At 44.7% G+C, this 16,111-nt stretch overlaps 1 protein-coding gene across 1 annotated transcript in view; it reads left to right on the forward strand.

Annotated features, from left to right (window-relative positions):
- The first annotated feature begins 2,826 nt into the window (after positions 1 to 2,826).
- Positions 2,827 to 16,111, forward strand: part of MREG (melanoregulin) — a 65,595-nt gene continuing 52,310 nt past the window's right edge. The window contains exon 1 of the mRNA XM_029606112.1: positions 2,827 to 3,264. Coding sequence (XP_029461972.1) covers positions 3,170 to 3,264 — 95 coding nt within the window. The 5' untranslated portion in view covers positions 2,827 to 3,169. The remainder of the gene's footprint in view (positions 3,265 to 16,111) is intronic.

Here is a 16,111-nt window from a genome sequence, read left to right on the forward strand (position 1 = left end):
TCTGAAAGGGAGGAGACGCTCAGTGTACGGCTTCACAAATTCTTTGGGGAGTCTTTTCCCCTGGGGCGGATCTTTGAAGTTCCCATCGCCAAGATGTTCTTTCTTTCTTTTGGGGAGGGTCTACTTTACCTATTGCTATGGCATTATGTATTTTTTTCACTCCAATGGAAAGTAGGTGGAAGGAGGAGGATCCGGGTGAGCCTGACTGGATTCTGGTTAAGTTTCATCGGCCTCCGAGGGTGCCCACTGGTCATCAGAAAGGTCCTCTTCTACAGCGAGAGGATCTTTTGGAAAAAAAGGGGTTGGTTCTGACCAATCCGCAGAGTGCTCATTTACAATATCCTCCGAGGGTATCTCTGAATAGCTGCGGCCCTCCTTCTCTTCTGAAGAAGGGAAAGGCTGCTGGATCTCTTCAGGGCTGTTGATTTTAACTACCCGCTCATTCTCCACTACGTCTTCCAGCGCTATGGAGGGGTCATTGGGAAGATTAAGAGGAGGTGGTATGCCGCCACTCTGTGAACTAGGTGTGGTTGCCTCTACTTCGTCCTGCTTATTGAGGGGCTCTGAGTTATTTTCTCCTAAAGTACCAGGGTTAGCAAGAACGTCTTTGCCTTGGGAGTCAGGCATAGCCACAGTGAGCTTTCCTGTGGCATCTGGAGCTTCCTCTTCTCCACCTTCCTGGAGTGTGTGGGACTCTAGTGCTGATATTCTCCCCAGGACCTTCTCCCTTTTCTTTCTTTGCTAATAGACTAGCAAAAGTCGGAAGAGAGCCAGGTTTTCCTTTGGAGGCTCGGACTTGTGGTGTTACACCCTGTTGGAAGGCTTTGACCTGATTTCCTTCCACTCCGCCTCAACAGATTTTTCAGTAGGCCGGTAAGGCTTAGGGGTGGGGAGGGAAGGAGTTCCCTTGCTAGATCCTCTAGCTATTGGTGATGGTGTTATTGTTTGGGGCACGGGATTTTGATCTGCCCCTTCATTATGTTTCAAAGGGGGCTGAGGCACTTCTGTCCACACCTCCTTTATTTTTCCATTTTGGGCTTTTTCTTTTCTTTCAATCTAGAAAGTATTTTTCTACTCCAAAATTAACCTAGTTTTGCAGCCTAACAAGAACAAGCACTGAAGAAACTTTAAAGGGTTTAAACAAACACAAAATGGAGGTAAAAAAAAAAGAGGAAGGAGAAGGAAACAAAAGAACCTAAACCAAGAAAGGAACCTCCACTCCTAATTCAAACAAAAAAAGCTCCTGACTTTTTGCTGCTACTCTCTCCGGGTTTGAGCCCCACCAGCAGCCTGCACTGTTCTAGATGGTAGGAGAAAAAAAAGCCAAACCCTTACCTTCTGGTGTCTGAGAACGGCAGGACTTTGCAGGTGAAAAAGCTCCTTGGGGAGAGCAGTCGCAGAAGCAGGGAAGGGAAGGAAGGGAGATTTGGTGGAGGGAAAGGCTAGGCTGCTCTGCTAGGCAAGGGAGTCCAGCAAACTCTCTCTTGCAACTCCTGGAGCACAACACAGCCCTCAGCTCCCCGTGGCTCTGCAGAGCTCCACAGCGATAGCCCTCTGGGTCTCGCCCCCTTCCCTCACTGAATGCTGGGCCCAGACCCAAGAAAGGGGCTGCAGTGAACCAACTGAGGGATACAAGAAGAGAGTGGGGGAAGGTGGAGAGATAGAGTCTCAGGGTGAGGAAAAGGGAGAGACAGAAGGAACACAGAGAAAAGGGGAGAGAAATGAAGACAGACACATGGGGCGCAAAGGAGGAAAGAGATACAGAGGTGGCATGGAAGAAGGAAGGTCACAGGGAAGGGGAGAGGCACAATGGGAGCATGAGGGAAGGTCAGAGACACAGATGGGGGAAGGGAAGGAAGAGACCGAACAGGCACAAAGGAGACGGGGACACAGGAGGAAAGAAGATAGAGAAAGGCACTGGGGAGGAGAGGGGGACAGGAGGGAAAAAGGAGGGAGTGAAAGACAAGAGCATGAGAAGGGAGGGGACTGGAGACAGGAGGGCAACAGAGGGGGGAGGGGGAGGGCATTTTGAGAGAGAGATGACACAGATGAAAGGCTGGGAAGGTTTTAAGGAAAAAGACAGTGAACCACCTGTGTCTGACAGAGGAGGCTGTGTGTTTATGGGGAAGTATGGAGCTGGGTATTAGAAAGGCTTTAGTTGTGACAGAGAGCAAAACTGCATGAGAGAGGCTGATGTGTTTGAGGATAGTTGAAATAACATTTTATAAAACAAAGTATATTGAAAGGGGTGCTTAAAAGCCAAGTAACGAGTTGATAGACATGTAACCCCCCTCCTAAAGCATGAAGTTTAGTGGGGTGTCCAGTTATAGTCCATGGAAAAGTTGGCCACCCTAGGTAGGGAGAAAGCTGGTGGGATGGTTGAGCTTGTAGGGGAGTAAAAGAGAACTTGGGGTGGGGGGCAGATAGATCAATCAGGAGAATAGGTTAAAGTCAAAAGAGGGGGGGGGGGGGGGGGAGAGGAGGGAAAGAAAGAGATCTGGGGAGCAGAGGCCAAGCCTTATGGGAAAAGTTTACAAAAAAATTAAAAAATTGTCTCTAAGCAATACTTATTTTGTATTGCACTGTAAATTCATTACTCAGTGAAGATATTGTGTTATTTGAACAAATAAAGTCCGCATATTTTTTTATTTGTTGCATAGAATTCTTCTAGCAGTAAATTCTCTCAGGGTTCTCTACACCCAAGTCATCTTCCAGCTATGGCTCTCGCTCTCGTAAGGTAAGTGCTCCCATCCGCAGCACTGCGCTTTCACTTCACACAGGGCACTATGTCCCGCTGCGCGTCGACCTTGGCAACACGCAGGCGTAGTGTCATTTTCATCTCGGACTTGGTGTGCTGCGTCCGGCTGTGACAGGGAGAAGAAATGAGGGAATGCGCAGACGCAGTGTGGCACTGTCCCTTCGCTACTGGCGCGAGAGCTGCCGCCGCCGCGGGCTGCCTGAGTAGCTGCGGAGCCGCGCGCAGGGCCATGACTTACCAGTCTGTGGCGCGAGCTACCGCGGGAAGTGAAGTGGCTGCGGTGACCGAGAAGTGCCTGGAGCTGCTGACGAGGCGACGGCCGGTGGGATTTTTGGCAGCTTGGAGACGCATCTGTCGCTCACTCGCTGTTTAAGCGGACATTCACTTGCCTGAGATCTGTGAAAGGGATACATGGGGCTGACGGAGTACATCCGCGTTGCTTTCTGCTGCTGGAGGCGGGGCGGGTGCTGCATAGATCCTTTGCCAGAGAAGGCGCCTTTGGTGAGGTACGTGCACCCTCCCCTCGGCGCAGTTGTCTCCTAGGACAAATCTCTGTTCTTAAGCTCTTTTCCGTTGTTCATTGTGCTGTTATTGCTTCCCTGGAGCAGATACAGTGACCTGTATCTGTCTCGGGCTCTTAGAGCCTTGAGCTGTTCCTGTTGCTGTCAATCCCGCAGAGGAAAAGAGTGCACCTGCTCGTACCTTCACCATTAACAATGGCAATGAAATCGGCGTTGAAATTTGTAGCGAGTCTTTTTTCAGCATTGTTCATGCCATTGATGTATCTGTAAAATAATTCACAGTACGGTTCATATACACCGTTCTGGTAGTTTCATATTCCTAAAGGAAGTCCGCAGTTCAAAGCACCAGGTAATCTCAGATGCTAAACCCCGTCCTCCGTTCACAACTGCAGCATTCTGGTGGCTAATAACTATATTATTCCTTCGTTGCAGGATGATACCCTCTATTGGACTAAACCTCCGATTAATCCAGAGGTGGTTTTGTGCCAGAGCTTTTAAGATCACGTAGAGCCCATCGTATCTAAAGGGAGCAGTGTGACCTAAAAAAACTCTTGTACTATAACCATTGTTAGATTTATTTTTAAACTGGTGCAATATCAGGCATCACAATTAAAGCATTGTCTTTTCCAAATACATTATGGAAAACAGCTTTAAAATCCCATTCATTTTTAGGAGTCCCTGATTTCCTTGCTCTGAATGTAGAGACATTTGCTCTTTTTGTCTTTGGGGGAGGGGGTGATAAAGGATATATTAATCAGAAGTGAACTCTATATTTTGTTAAATTTGAGTAGAAGACGATTAATTTACTTTGAATACAAAGAAATCTCCTGTGTATTTTTTTTTAATTTTTAGTAGAAATAAAGGTCAGCAAACGGTTTGCAGATGATATTGACCAATTCTGTAGTTCTATATATCAGTGTTTCCCTACTTTTTCAAACTCATGGCATACCTATATTAATAGTCCACAAACAAAAATGGAGAGCAACTCTGCGCTCAGCGTTCAGGCAACAGACAAAGTGAGTGCAGAGAAAAATAAGGGTCCACACACATTCCTTCACTGTCTTGTAATACACATCAAATTTTAAAAGGGTCCCCCAACACCACGGACCCTGTGCTTCACCGTAAGGCTGCGTCGAGAGGGACGATGATAAAGGAGTATTACATTTGAGCCACTTTCAGCATGGGTATACAGCGCGTTTGATGTGTTTTACAAGACAGTGGAGTTGCTGTACTAAGTAAAAACTATTGCTAATGCAAAAAGGAATGTGTGTGGACCCTTATTTTTCTCTGTACTCAATTTGTCTGAAACCTATATTAATAAAAATTTTGTGTGGCACACCAGTCTCCATGGAGCAGGTAGTGTGGATATGGAAAATATTTATATTGCCAAAAGAAGAGTTAGAGAAGCACTGAAAGCCCTCCCAGCCACCCTTCAAAATTTTAAAATAAAAGGAGTGAGAGGGTGAAAGCTACCATGAAGTCATTGTGATGGACCAGCACCCTCTATATTTAAGTGCAGAAGGGAGAAGACATCTGTGGTGTAGGCAGCCAACTCAGTTACCTTGGCTGCAACATGTGGCTGTCATAGCTCTTTCCCAACACTAAAACAGGTTGATGCAGAAAGATGCATTCAGTTGAATGCATCTTTCTGCCTGCACTTGAATGTGCATATTCTGGGCACAAAACTTTCAGCAGATGCTGCAAGGAGTTTTGTATGCAGAAAAAGTGAGTCCCTAAACAGGAATACTGCTTGGCATCCTCGCATGGAAATCCCATGCAAATGAGAGCGTTAAGCAGTATTCCCTGATGCGGAAAAAAAAGGAACTTTCCAGTTAAGTATTGACTTATGCGAGGAGGTAAGTGGTGGCAACTACTGCCACTTAGCCGGATAAATACTAATTTATCCATCTATCTGACAGCGATAAGCACCTGTCAGATAAGTCGTACTTATTTGCCTGTCTGGGATGGTTTGCTGCTACTTAGATAAAGTGCTGACTTATCCAGGTATCTGGCAGCTGCTTCCCACTGCCAAATAGATGGATAAATCAGTATTTATCCAGCTAAGTGGTGGCGGCAACTGCCATCACTTGTGTGAAAGCCTGTCAGAGCTGCTTCCACTCCTCTTCCTGAGTTACAATGTGCTTTTGGCCTGTGCCAAATACACGTTAAAGTTTAGGGGTGTGTTTTAACTTGTGATGCATTAGTTTACTGTATCGGGAGGTAAAAATAATATGGGTGTTAAAAATGTGCGCTGAAAACTAGCGCACAGCTTGTCAACGCCCAAATTACTGCATTGGCCTGAAAGTGAGGCATGCCCAGTGCTCACTGCATGCATTCCTTATCTGTCAGCCTGGGGATAAGACACAGGGTGGACGGATTCAAAGACTGGGAAAACGAGGAGGTGCTGTGTGCAATGTATGTTCTGCACAAAGCAGATCCAAGCTATCTGTGCCTCGCATGCTGCCCATTAATTACCACATTCCAGGGCTCAAGCTGTAGCTAGGAAGAAGAGGCATGCATAAATATACATGTTCTCAGAAAGTTGCTCCTACATGTTTAAGAACTCTCTTTTGGCTGCAAGGTGGTGAGAGCAGAGCCGAGGTGCAGTGGTGCCTTTAAATGTCATAATGCCTCTATATCGCTCCATGGTGAGACCACACCTTGAATATTGTGTACAGTTCTGGTCGCCGCATCTCAAAAAAGATATAGTTGCGATGGAGAAGGTACAGAGAAGGGCAACCAAAATGATAAAGGGGATGGAACAGCTTCCCTATGTGGAAAGGCTGAAGAGGTTAGGGCTGTTCAGCTTGGAGAAGAGACGGCTGAGGGGGGATATGATAGAGGTCTTTAAGATCATGAGAGGTCTTGAACGAGTAGATGTTATTTTCACTTTCGAATAATAGAAGGACTAGGGGGCATTCCATGAAGTTAGCAAGTAGCACATTTAAGACTAATCGGAGAAAATTCTTTTTCATTCAACGCACAATAAAGCTCTGGAATTTGTTGCCAGAGGATGTGGTTAGTGCAGTTAGTGTAGCTGGGTTCAAAAAAGGTTTGGATAAGTTCTTGGAGGAGAAGTCCATTAATGGCTATTAATCAATTTTACTTAGGGAATAGCCACTGCTATTAATTGCATCCGTAGCATGGGATCTTCTTAGTGTTTGGGTACTTGCCAGGTTCTTGTGGCCTGGTTTTGGCCTCTGTTGGAAACAGGATGCTGGGCTTGATGGACCCTTGGTCTGACCCAGCATGGCAATTTCTTATGTTCTTATGTTTTCTGTGGCACACCTGATCAGGTCTGAACACACTGGTTGGGAAACACTTCTGTATATAATAACACTCTGTCTCATGCTTCAAAATCCATATTTTCACCTTGTTTTTGGGAGATTTGGTGATTGATTTCATTTCCTTGGGTCATCTTCTCAGTATCCCTCCCAAAATTGTGCCTCAGTAACTTTAATTGAGAAGAAATAGAATAAAAATGGTTTTCTCATGGGATATTAAGACAGCAATTTTCTGAACGATTTCCATTGGGAATGAGGAATGTACATGCATAAAATGTGCTTTAGGATTGTCTAGCACATGTGTTCAGTGTAATAGGGTGTTCAGTGTAATAGGATTGTTCACTTTTACCCACAGTGGAAGTATATACATGCAGTCAATCTGCGGCTAAGATATGGTGCATTTCCTAGTGCTGGGTGAGTGAGTATGCGAGTACATGCATTTTTTTTTCACTGTCATTTTTGACGGGCCTTTACACTGGTATGTTACTGGTTTTCAAAAATTAAACTCTAAAGATAAGGAAAAATTGAAATTTCTCCGAAATGTAGGACTCTCCTTATGGATGAGTTTTATTGAATTGTAAACCAGACCACAGTAAGACCCATAGAAAGCAAGGTGACTCAACCTGCATTATTTGGCACATTATAGGAAAAAGGTGTTATGACATAATTGGTACTCAAGATATACTAACAATCTATAGGTGAAACTCAGTGGGCCTGAGTTATAAATTTTTTTTTTTCATAGGCACACAGCAAGAGAAATTACATTATTAAAAATTAGGCTCCATATGTCACATGTTTGTCTCTATAATAATTTGCCGCATTTGTTTGTTATTGCATTTGTGTGTATCTTTGCTCTAAAAAGCATATTTGCACTGTGCTTTCAGGAGATTTTGTGATTATTTTCATTTCCTTGAAGTGTCGTCATTAGCAACCAACTGAAGAAGAAATGGAAGAAAAATGCACATTTCCCATGGGTGAGGGGATGTGTTTACAGGCATAAAATATGCTTTGGAGTTGTCCAACCTCTGTGCAGATAAAAGTATGCACCTTGTGAAGCAGCATGTGCACATCTCATACATTGCGAAAAGTATATGCTTATTCAGTCTGAGGATGAGATATTGTGCGTTTTTAGTGTAGGAGGTCAGGAGACTGAAGGTTCATATCTGCATGCTTTTTTACCCATCATGTTTGACTTTACAGTTAGTATAGATTATAGATTTTAAATATTGCAATATATACTGAACTCTTACTTTTTCTTTCAAGCTCTGAAGATTAAATGTACCCAAGAGCACAATCAGTTTGGCCTTTTTGTGTTCTTATGTTTATCTCTTGCCATTTCGCTGAGAGGCTTATGTTCTGTCCAGGCTTTTATCTTTCTTAGTACTGGAGGTCATCAGTGTGAGCCTGACTGATCTGTCTTACAGCATTTGTGTCCCACTGCACTCGTGTTTGAAGCTCCTTGTTTTTCCAGTGTATGTCTGCCTCCTGAAAATAAGTTCTTTAGGTGTAAAAATGGAAACTGGAAAATCTACTGTGGCAAACTGAATACTCTCCACATTTAAGAGGCCCCCAATGGTTTCCTAGGATGTCGGTTGTCTCCTTTGTTTTATTTTCCCTTTACAAATTACATCTTAAGACTATCCTTTGGTGCAGTGTTTCCCAATTCTGTTCTAAAGGCATGCCCAACTGATCTGGTTTTCAGAATATCCGCAATGAATATGCATATGAGAGATTTGTATACATGGGATCTCTAATGTATGCAAATTTTATCTCATGCTTATTTATTGTGGCATGTGGCAATCCTTAAAACCAGACTGGTTAGTTGTGCCTTCAGGACAGGCTTGACGGCATCCAAGGCATAAGCCAGATGTACAAAAGGGTTTTCCCCATTTTGAGCTGGATTTGTTAAGGCCTTTTTTTCCCTTATTCTGTGTCTGTGAGAATAAATCCGCCTTTTGTGTTTGTGGAGAAAAATTATTCTTGTATATAGCCCAGTCTTTCTATAACGGAACACTGCAAACGTTTAAACTTTTTTTTATAAGAAAGCTGATTTTGTTTACTTAGAATATTTTTTAAAAAGAAAACTTTCTCTCCAGCAGCAGGCTCTACAAACACATGTGATCCAAGCAAATATCCCAGTAATTGTTGATGACCTCTTTTTAGGAAAGGAATACATTAACTTAAAAATTGAAACGTAACTTTTTTTTTCAGTGTCTGCATTGTGTCTAAGTGGTAATCCCCTGAATGGCTGGCAGTGAAATTTCATTTAATATTTGTAGCCTAACTAAAATGTTGCATTTTAGAAAATGAAATAACTTAAGACCTTAGTTATTAATTTAATTTCTAACAAATATTAATATTTATAAATGTTTTGAAATCCTTGTGAGACATTACTGATAGTGGAAGAAGGGACCCTCTGCCTAGCAGTGCAAAGTATGCTAAATAACGTTTCAAGAAAAATCTTTTGTAGATCACATCACTCTTAAAGCAAGCATTCTATATTCTTACTTGAGATTTATTCAGATTAATACAAATTTAATTTGATCATCCCTCAACAATTATAGCAAAACCCAATTTGCATGCCCCTGCTCTTTCGCTTCCCCACTTGGCCACCACTGATTTCTCTTCTGCCTCAGGGGGATAGGGCTGCTGCAGGGTCTGAACCCATGCCAGCTCGCTTTTCCTGACCCAGTGCAACAATGCAGACAATTGTATTTCAGACTGCAGCATCTTGCACATTGCTTCCAGGGTGACGATCATCTGTGAGTCGTGTGATGGGGTTGGGGCAGCCACAGCCAGTCGAAAATCAAGATTTGCTGTTTGCATTTTGTGAGCTTGCAAGTGGCAGTCTTAAGGGTTTCCTTGTAATTTTTTCCTCAGATTAAGTAAGGCAGTCAATATTTCTTTACATTTTTGAACAATAAGAAGGAATGGTAAGAGTGAGAATTGTTTTTAGGGAGACCAGCAGGTCTTAATTTGTAGACAGAAAGGAAGCGGGTGATTTGGACAAGGCCAGGGCCAGGTTTAACCTGTGCAAAGGGGCGGGACTAGGGCTAGGTGTGAAAACACACACTCACTCACACACTTCGTGTGACGTTTTGTGGGGAGCGCTTTGGGAAATTGCCCTCAATGTTCAAAATGCGGGACACTTGAAATCTTAAGGAAGGTGATGAAGTACCATAGTTTTAAGTTGTGAATTTGAAGGTTAATGTTACGCTTGGGCTCCAGACAGGAGTCGTGCACACCACCCAGCAGGGTGGCTCCAGGTGGAGAGAGACAGGAGGCTCGAAACAGAGTCAGGTACCAGGCTGGGTCAGGGCAGGCAGCAATAATCAGAGTCTGGGTCCAGGCTGGGTCAGGGCAGGCGGCAAGTGGCAGTGTCTGGTACAGGCTGGGTCAGGGCAGGCGGCAAATGGCAGTGTCTAGTACAGGCTGGGTCAGGGCAGGCGGCAAGTGGCAGTGTCAAGTACAGGCTGGGTCAGGGCAGGCGGCAGTCAGCAGTGTCTGGGTCCAGGCTGGGTCAGGGCACAGTAAGCAGGACAAGGCAGGTCAGAAGGCCCGTAGGCCACACACACACACACACGGAAGGCCCGTAGGCCACACACCAATAGCGGGGCAAGGCAGGTCAGAAGGCCCGTAGGCCACACACACACACACGGAAGGCCCGTAGGCCACACACCATAGACGGGGCAAGGCAGGTCAGAAGGCCCGTAGGCCACACACACACACACGGAAGGCCCGTAGGCCACACACCAATAGCGGGGCAAGGCAGGTCAGAAGGCCCGTAGGCCACACACACACACACGGAAGGCCCGTAGGCCACACACCATAGACGGGGCAAGGCAGGTCAGAAGGCCCGTAGGCCACACACACACACACGGAAGAAGGCCAAAAGGCCGCACAAGGCAAGGCAAGGATAGGCCCGAAGGCCGCGCAAGGCAAGGCAAGGCAAGGATAGGCCCGAAGGCCACGCAAGGCAAGGCAAGGCAAGGATAGGCCCGAAGGCCACGCAAGGCAAGGCAAGGATGGCCCGAAGGCCGCGCAAGGCAAGGCAAGGATAGGCCCGAAGGCCGCGCAAGGCAGGCTAGAGCAGGGAGCCCAGGTGAGCTCGATGCCGAAGCACCGAGGCAACTGTCAGGCAGGGTTAAGAGGGCACACCCAGAGCATAGAGTGGACATAGGAGATGGACTGGGCCTGTCAGGAAAGTCAGCACTAGAGGGACCCCTGGTGGTGAGGCGGTAGCACAGCAGCCACAGCCGTAACAGTTAATGTATTCAAGCTGTTTGCCAGGCCAGTATTCAAGAACACAGATTGGCTTTAAGTCTTTGGAAAAGGCCAATTTTAGTGTCCGCTGTTGGCTAAAGCTGAGATATGAACCCTCATGTCAGCCATGCACATAGTGTGAATTGACCCTTCAGATCCTTAAATCCTTAGATTATCTAAGTGATTGTAGAGATGGACAGACTGGATAGGCCTAGAAGGCCTTTTGAAGGAAGAGATCTCTGTGTTCCTGAAAGCTCATATACAGCAACATCTTTGGACAGTTCTTATATTAGTCAAGTAACGTATCATAACCTGAGAATCTGATATCTTGGTCTTGTGAGATTCTTCTTATAAGATAATTTTCTCTGTCTTTATAAGTCTTGTGGCATGGTGCCTATTTATCTCCTGTTGTAGTAAAGGAAAGTGACTTAACACTAGCTACCAGTTTTATGTGTAGTTTCTTGCATACTTTTGTTAAAGGAGAATGTTGGAAATGTTCATTTTCCCTGACCTTGTCCCACACATTTCATCTCCTGCTTTCTTATATAGACTTGGAAGGCAGAAGCTGTATTTCCTATAGCTCTGCTCAGTTAAAGTATTCTCTTTACGCAATTAAGTCCTCCTAATTACTCAACTGGTTCTGGTTCTTCCATTCATGCCCTTGTTGGTTTTACCCAAAGCTTCTTGTTTTATCTGTTTGTCTTGCCTGTTTTCCTGACAAAGTGGGTTATTCATCAAGCAGTGTTAGGGCCTTATGGCGCAATAAATGGGGTCTAACACATGATAGAAGCGGAGTGTTTATCACATTGTACTATAGCATGTAAATATGATGAGTATGCAAAACCAGGAAAATTATGAAAATGAGGGACTCCTACCACATTTTGCAGTAAAATAACACATAATAACACAGGATTTAGTGTGGGAAATAACACCTTTTTTTTTCTTTTTTTTTTTGTAGTGGGGGGGGGGAGTTTTTATTGTTCCATAGCAGCTGTTATCGTGGATGGTGGCTATTATTGCGGCTATTATCGTGTGCAATAAATTAGTTTGAGGTCTGGAATAGTGCAAGACCTTTCTGTGACTGAATCCAGATCCCCCCTGAGTTCTTGATATAATTCCATAATAGTCTGAGAGCTGAGGTGATACCTCATAACCAAATGTTCCTCTCACATTTCCAGCAATATAGTTCGTGGATGAAAGATGCGCTCCCTGTACTGCCTGTGTGCCTTCCGGTGCGGCAAGCTCTGCTGTGGGCCAGGGCACTCCACCAGCGGGGCTAGCAGCTCTGACTCCAATGCGGGTACTTCCCTAGGAAGCGTTTGAACCTTCCCTGCCTGTTGTAGTAGTTCTTGTTCTTGTTGAGCAGCCCGAAGCAGCCAGTATCCCACTACTAGTACACTTCCCCTTAACATTGTAGCTTTAGGAAGACAGGGCAAGTAAGAAAAGCTGTTATTGGCCCAGCAGGGCTGTGTAGGTGTGTCTGAGAGAAGGCCTCATAGTGAACCCTGCATTTTATGGTATCTGGCTATTTCCAAACAATAGTCGGGGTCATCGGGGGAATATTCCAAACGTCTTTTTCCCACTCTCTGGGCGAGGTCATAACAGTTGTATGTATGTTGCCTTCGTGTACCCTTAGTTAGTGCTACCTGCAGAGATAGGCCCTGCAGGTCTTCACCGTGAGCAGGCGGACTCAGGCACAGCAGAGACCAATCGGGGCCTTTGCCTGTACCAGCCCTTATTTCCCTCAAGTTGAGCTCCCAGCAGGACATAGGTGGGGTCTCTGCTGATGATGGAGGCAGAGGTCCGGGTAACTATAGACCAGTGAGCCTGACTTCAGTGCCGGGAAAAATAGTGGAAACTATTCTAAAGATCAAAATCGTAGAGTATATAGAAAGACATGGTTTAATGGAACACAGTCAATATGGATTTACCCAAGGGAGGTCTTGTCTAACAAATTTGTTTCATTTTTTTGAAGGGGTTAATAAACATGTGGATAAAGGTGAACCGATAGATGTAGTGTATTTGGATTATCAGAAGGCGTTTGACAAAGTCCTTCATTAGAGGCTTCTAAGAAAACTAAAAAGTAATGGGATAGGAGGCGATGTCCTTTCGTGGATTACAAACTGGTTAAAAGACAGGAAACAGAGAGTAGTATTAAATGGTCAGTTTTCTCAGTGGAAAAGGGTAAACAGTGGAGTGCTTCAGGGATCTGTATTTGGACCGGTGTTTTCAATATATATATAAGCGATCTGAAAAGGAATACGACGAGTGAGGTTATCAAATTTGCAGACGATATAAAATTATTCAGAGTAGTTAAATCACAAGCGGATTGTGATACATTACAGGAGGACCTTGCAAGACTTGGAAGATTGGGCATCCAAATGGCAGATGAAATTTAATGTGGACAAGTGCAAGGTGTTGCATATAGGGAAAAATAACCCTTACTGTAGTTACACGATGTTAGGTTCCATATTAGGAGCTACCACACAGGAAAAAGATGTAGGCATCATAGTGAATAATACCTTAAAATCGTCAGCTAAGTGTGCTGCAGCAGTCAAAAAAGCAAACAGAATGTTAGATATTATTAGGAAGGGAATGGTTAATATATCGGAAAATGTCATAATGCCTCTGTATCACTCCATGGTGAGACCACACCTTGTATACTGTGTATAATTTTGGTCGCCGCATCTCAAAAAAGATATAGTTGTGATGGAGAAGGTACAGAGAAGGGCAACCAAAATGATAAAAGGGATGGAACAGCTCCCCTATGAGGAAAGGCTGAAGAGGTTAGGGCTGTTCAGCTTGGAGAAGAGACGGCTGAGGGGGGATATGATAGAAGTCTTTTAAGGTCATGAGAGGTCTTGAACAAGTAGATGTGAATCGGTTATTTACACTTTCGGATGATAGAAGGACTAGGGGGCATTCTATGAAGTTAGCAAGTAGCACATTTAAGACTAATCAGAGAAAATTATTTTTCATTCAACACACAATTAAGCTCTGGAATTTGTTGCCAGAGGATGTGGTTAGTGTAGCTGGGTTCAAAAAAGGTTTGGATAAGTTCTTGGAGGAGAAGTCCATTAACTGCTATTAATCAAGTTTACTTAGGGAATAGCCCACTGCTATTAATTGCATCAGTGGCATGGGATCTTCTTAGTGTTTGGGTAATTGCCAGGTTCTTGTGGCCTGGTTTGGCCTCTGTTGGAAACAGGATGCTGGGCTTGATGGACCCTTGGTCTGACCCAGCATGGCAATTTCTTATGTTCATATGTTCTCAAGTGTGGGTCATAGGCAGGCGGAGGTCATATGAGTCCAAGGGCGGGCAATGGGCAGAAGCAGGCAGTGTTCAGGCATATCTGGGGTCAGGCAGTGGTGAGGCGTATTCAAGATAAGGCTGAGGTCAAACCAGGTATTTCTTCAAGTGGAAAGGAGGGACGGATAGGTAGGTGAGGAGAAGAACAGGTGGAAAATGTAGAAAGAGACGAAGATAACTTGATAAGGACTGAAGAAGACTGGAACTGACTACACGCACTACAAAGTGGCTGGACCTGTTGCTGAGGCAAGTTGTGACTAGAGTGTTGCCCATATATAGTGCTTTGTTGCTGTTGTCATCAAGAGGGGCCGTGGAGGATTTCCTGCCATGGCCCCTTTAAATGGTGAGCAGAGATATGCACTCACGCCTAAGGAAGACGCACCGCACAGGAGTTGGTGGCATCCTGCATATGCTGGCGACGTCCGGCTGCATTGTGGCGTCATTTGGCTGGATCGAGGCCCAGCAGTAAGAGCGGCAGTCTGTGAGGTTAGCCTGCAGACCGCCGAGTGTAACAACGTAGCCGCCTTAATTGTTACATAAGATTCCCTCATGAAAGGCAGAACTTGCTGGATTTGAAAAGAGGTTTTCATGCTATTGCCAACTTTCCAAATGTTCTGGGAGCTATTGACTGCACTCACGTAGCCATCATACTACCTCTTGTCAGGGAGGAGATCTACCACAACAGAAAGCTCTTCCACTTCATTAATGTGCAAGTGGTCTGTGATGCTCATCTATACATCCTTGACGTGATTGCCAGGTACCCAGGAGCTGCGCACGATTCCTTTATACTTAGGCAATCTGACCTATTTGAAAATTTTGAAGATGGCCTTTACTGTGATAGCTGGCTCATCTTGTGCTGCTTCTTTCTATAGTCCCTCTCTGGTTGTGTTTACAGCATTCGGGAGACTGTCGGGGATGTGACTGCATCAGTTACATGAAAAGTGGCTTGCACAGTTAAGTATACAAACCATAGCTCCAGAGCTTAACTTTCTCTCTCCATGCTGTAGAGGCCTGCTAATGTTGCATGCCCAAACAATGCACTTGCCACAAAGTTCTATGTGTGACTGAGATCTACAGACTTTCAACTTGTTAACTTTAAGCAAGTGTCTGTTCAGATCCTCCCTCTTGAAGCTCTTGAAATGTCACTTGTCAACCAAAACCTTTTTGTGTCCACATTGCAGGGACTCCCAAATCAGGTGTGCTCTATTAGCTCTTTCAGCCAGGATGTAAGCCACAGTTTGTCTTGACCATCACAGGTTTACATGGATTCAGTTGAAGCTGGGGGTTGTGCATTTTGGGCCAATCCTAGTCACTGTGTCATATCAGACAAATGTGTATCTCTGGAGGACATACTGCAGGACAGCCAGGGATATGCACAATCATACCACAAAGTTGATATCTTTTTGAAATAACATGTATGACAACTGTGATGTACAGCTTCAGTGTTAGAGGAGGCTAGAAATGGGTAGCGATAGCATGGTTGTGAGTGACATGGACACGTTGTGTAGAAACCTCAGATGCAGTTTTCCATTCAGGATGATCTGACACAGCCATAAGCAAGTTCTATAGTGTACATATATTGTCACAGTAAAAGGTGGCATGGACTTTGGATTTGGAAACACCCTTTTTAGGCTCATGTCAAGCTATAGCTTAGCTTCCGGTGTGTAATATCATGCTATGGGATTGGCAGTTATATCACAAAGTCACAGTGGTGTGAGTGATGCAGCATTCTCTCTGCCACAGGAGATTCGGGATATGGTTGCAGGACCTGGCTTCTCACACCTGTCACTATTCCCAACACAGCAGGTACAACAAGGCCTTATGTTCTACCTGCTCTGTCATAGAACACACCTTTGGAGTTCTCAAAAGTAGATTTCGCTGTATGGACAAAACAAGGGGAGCTTTAATGTATGCCCCACCCAGAGTTTCAGAAATAGTACTGCTCTGCTGCGTATTTCATAATCTGGCTTTACGG

The sequence above is a fragment of the Rhinatrema bivittatum genome, chromosome 6 (assembly GCF_901001135.1).
Source record: "Rhinatrema bivittatum chromosome 6, aRhiBiv1.1, whole genome shotgun sequence".
Taxonomy (NCBI): domain Eukaryota; kingdom Metazoa; phylum Chordata; class Amphibia; order Gymnophiona; family Rhinatrematidae; genus Rhinatrema; species Rhinatrema bivittatum.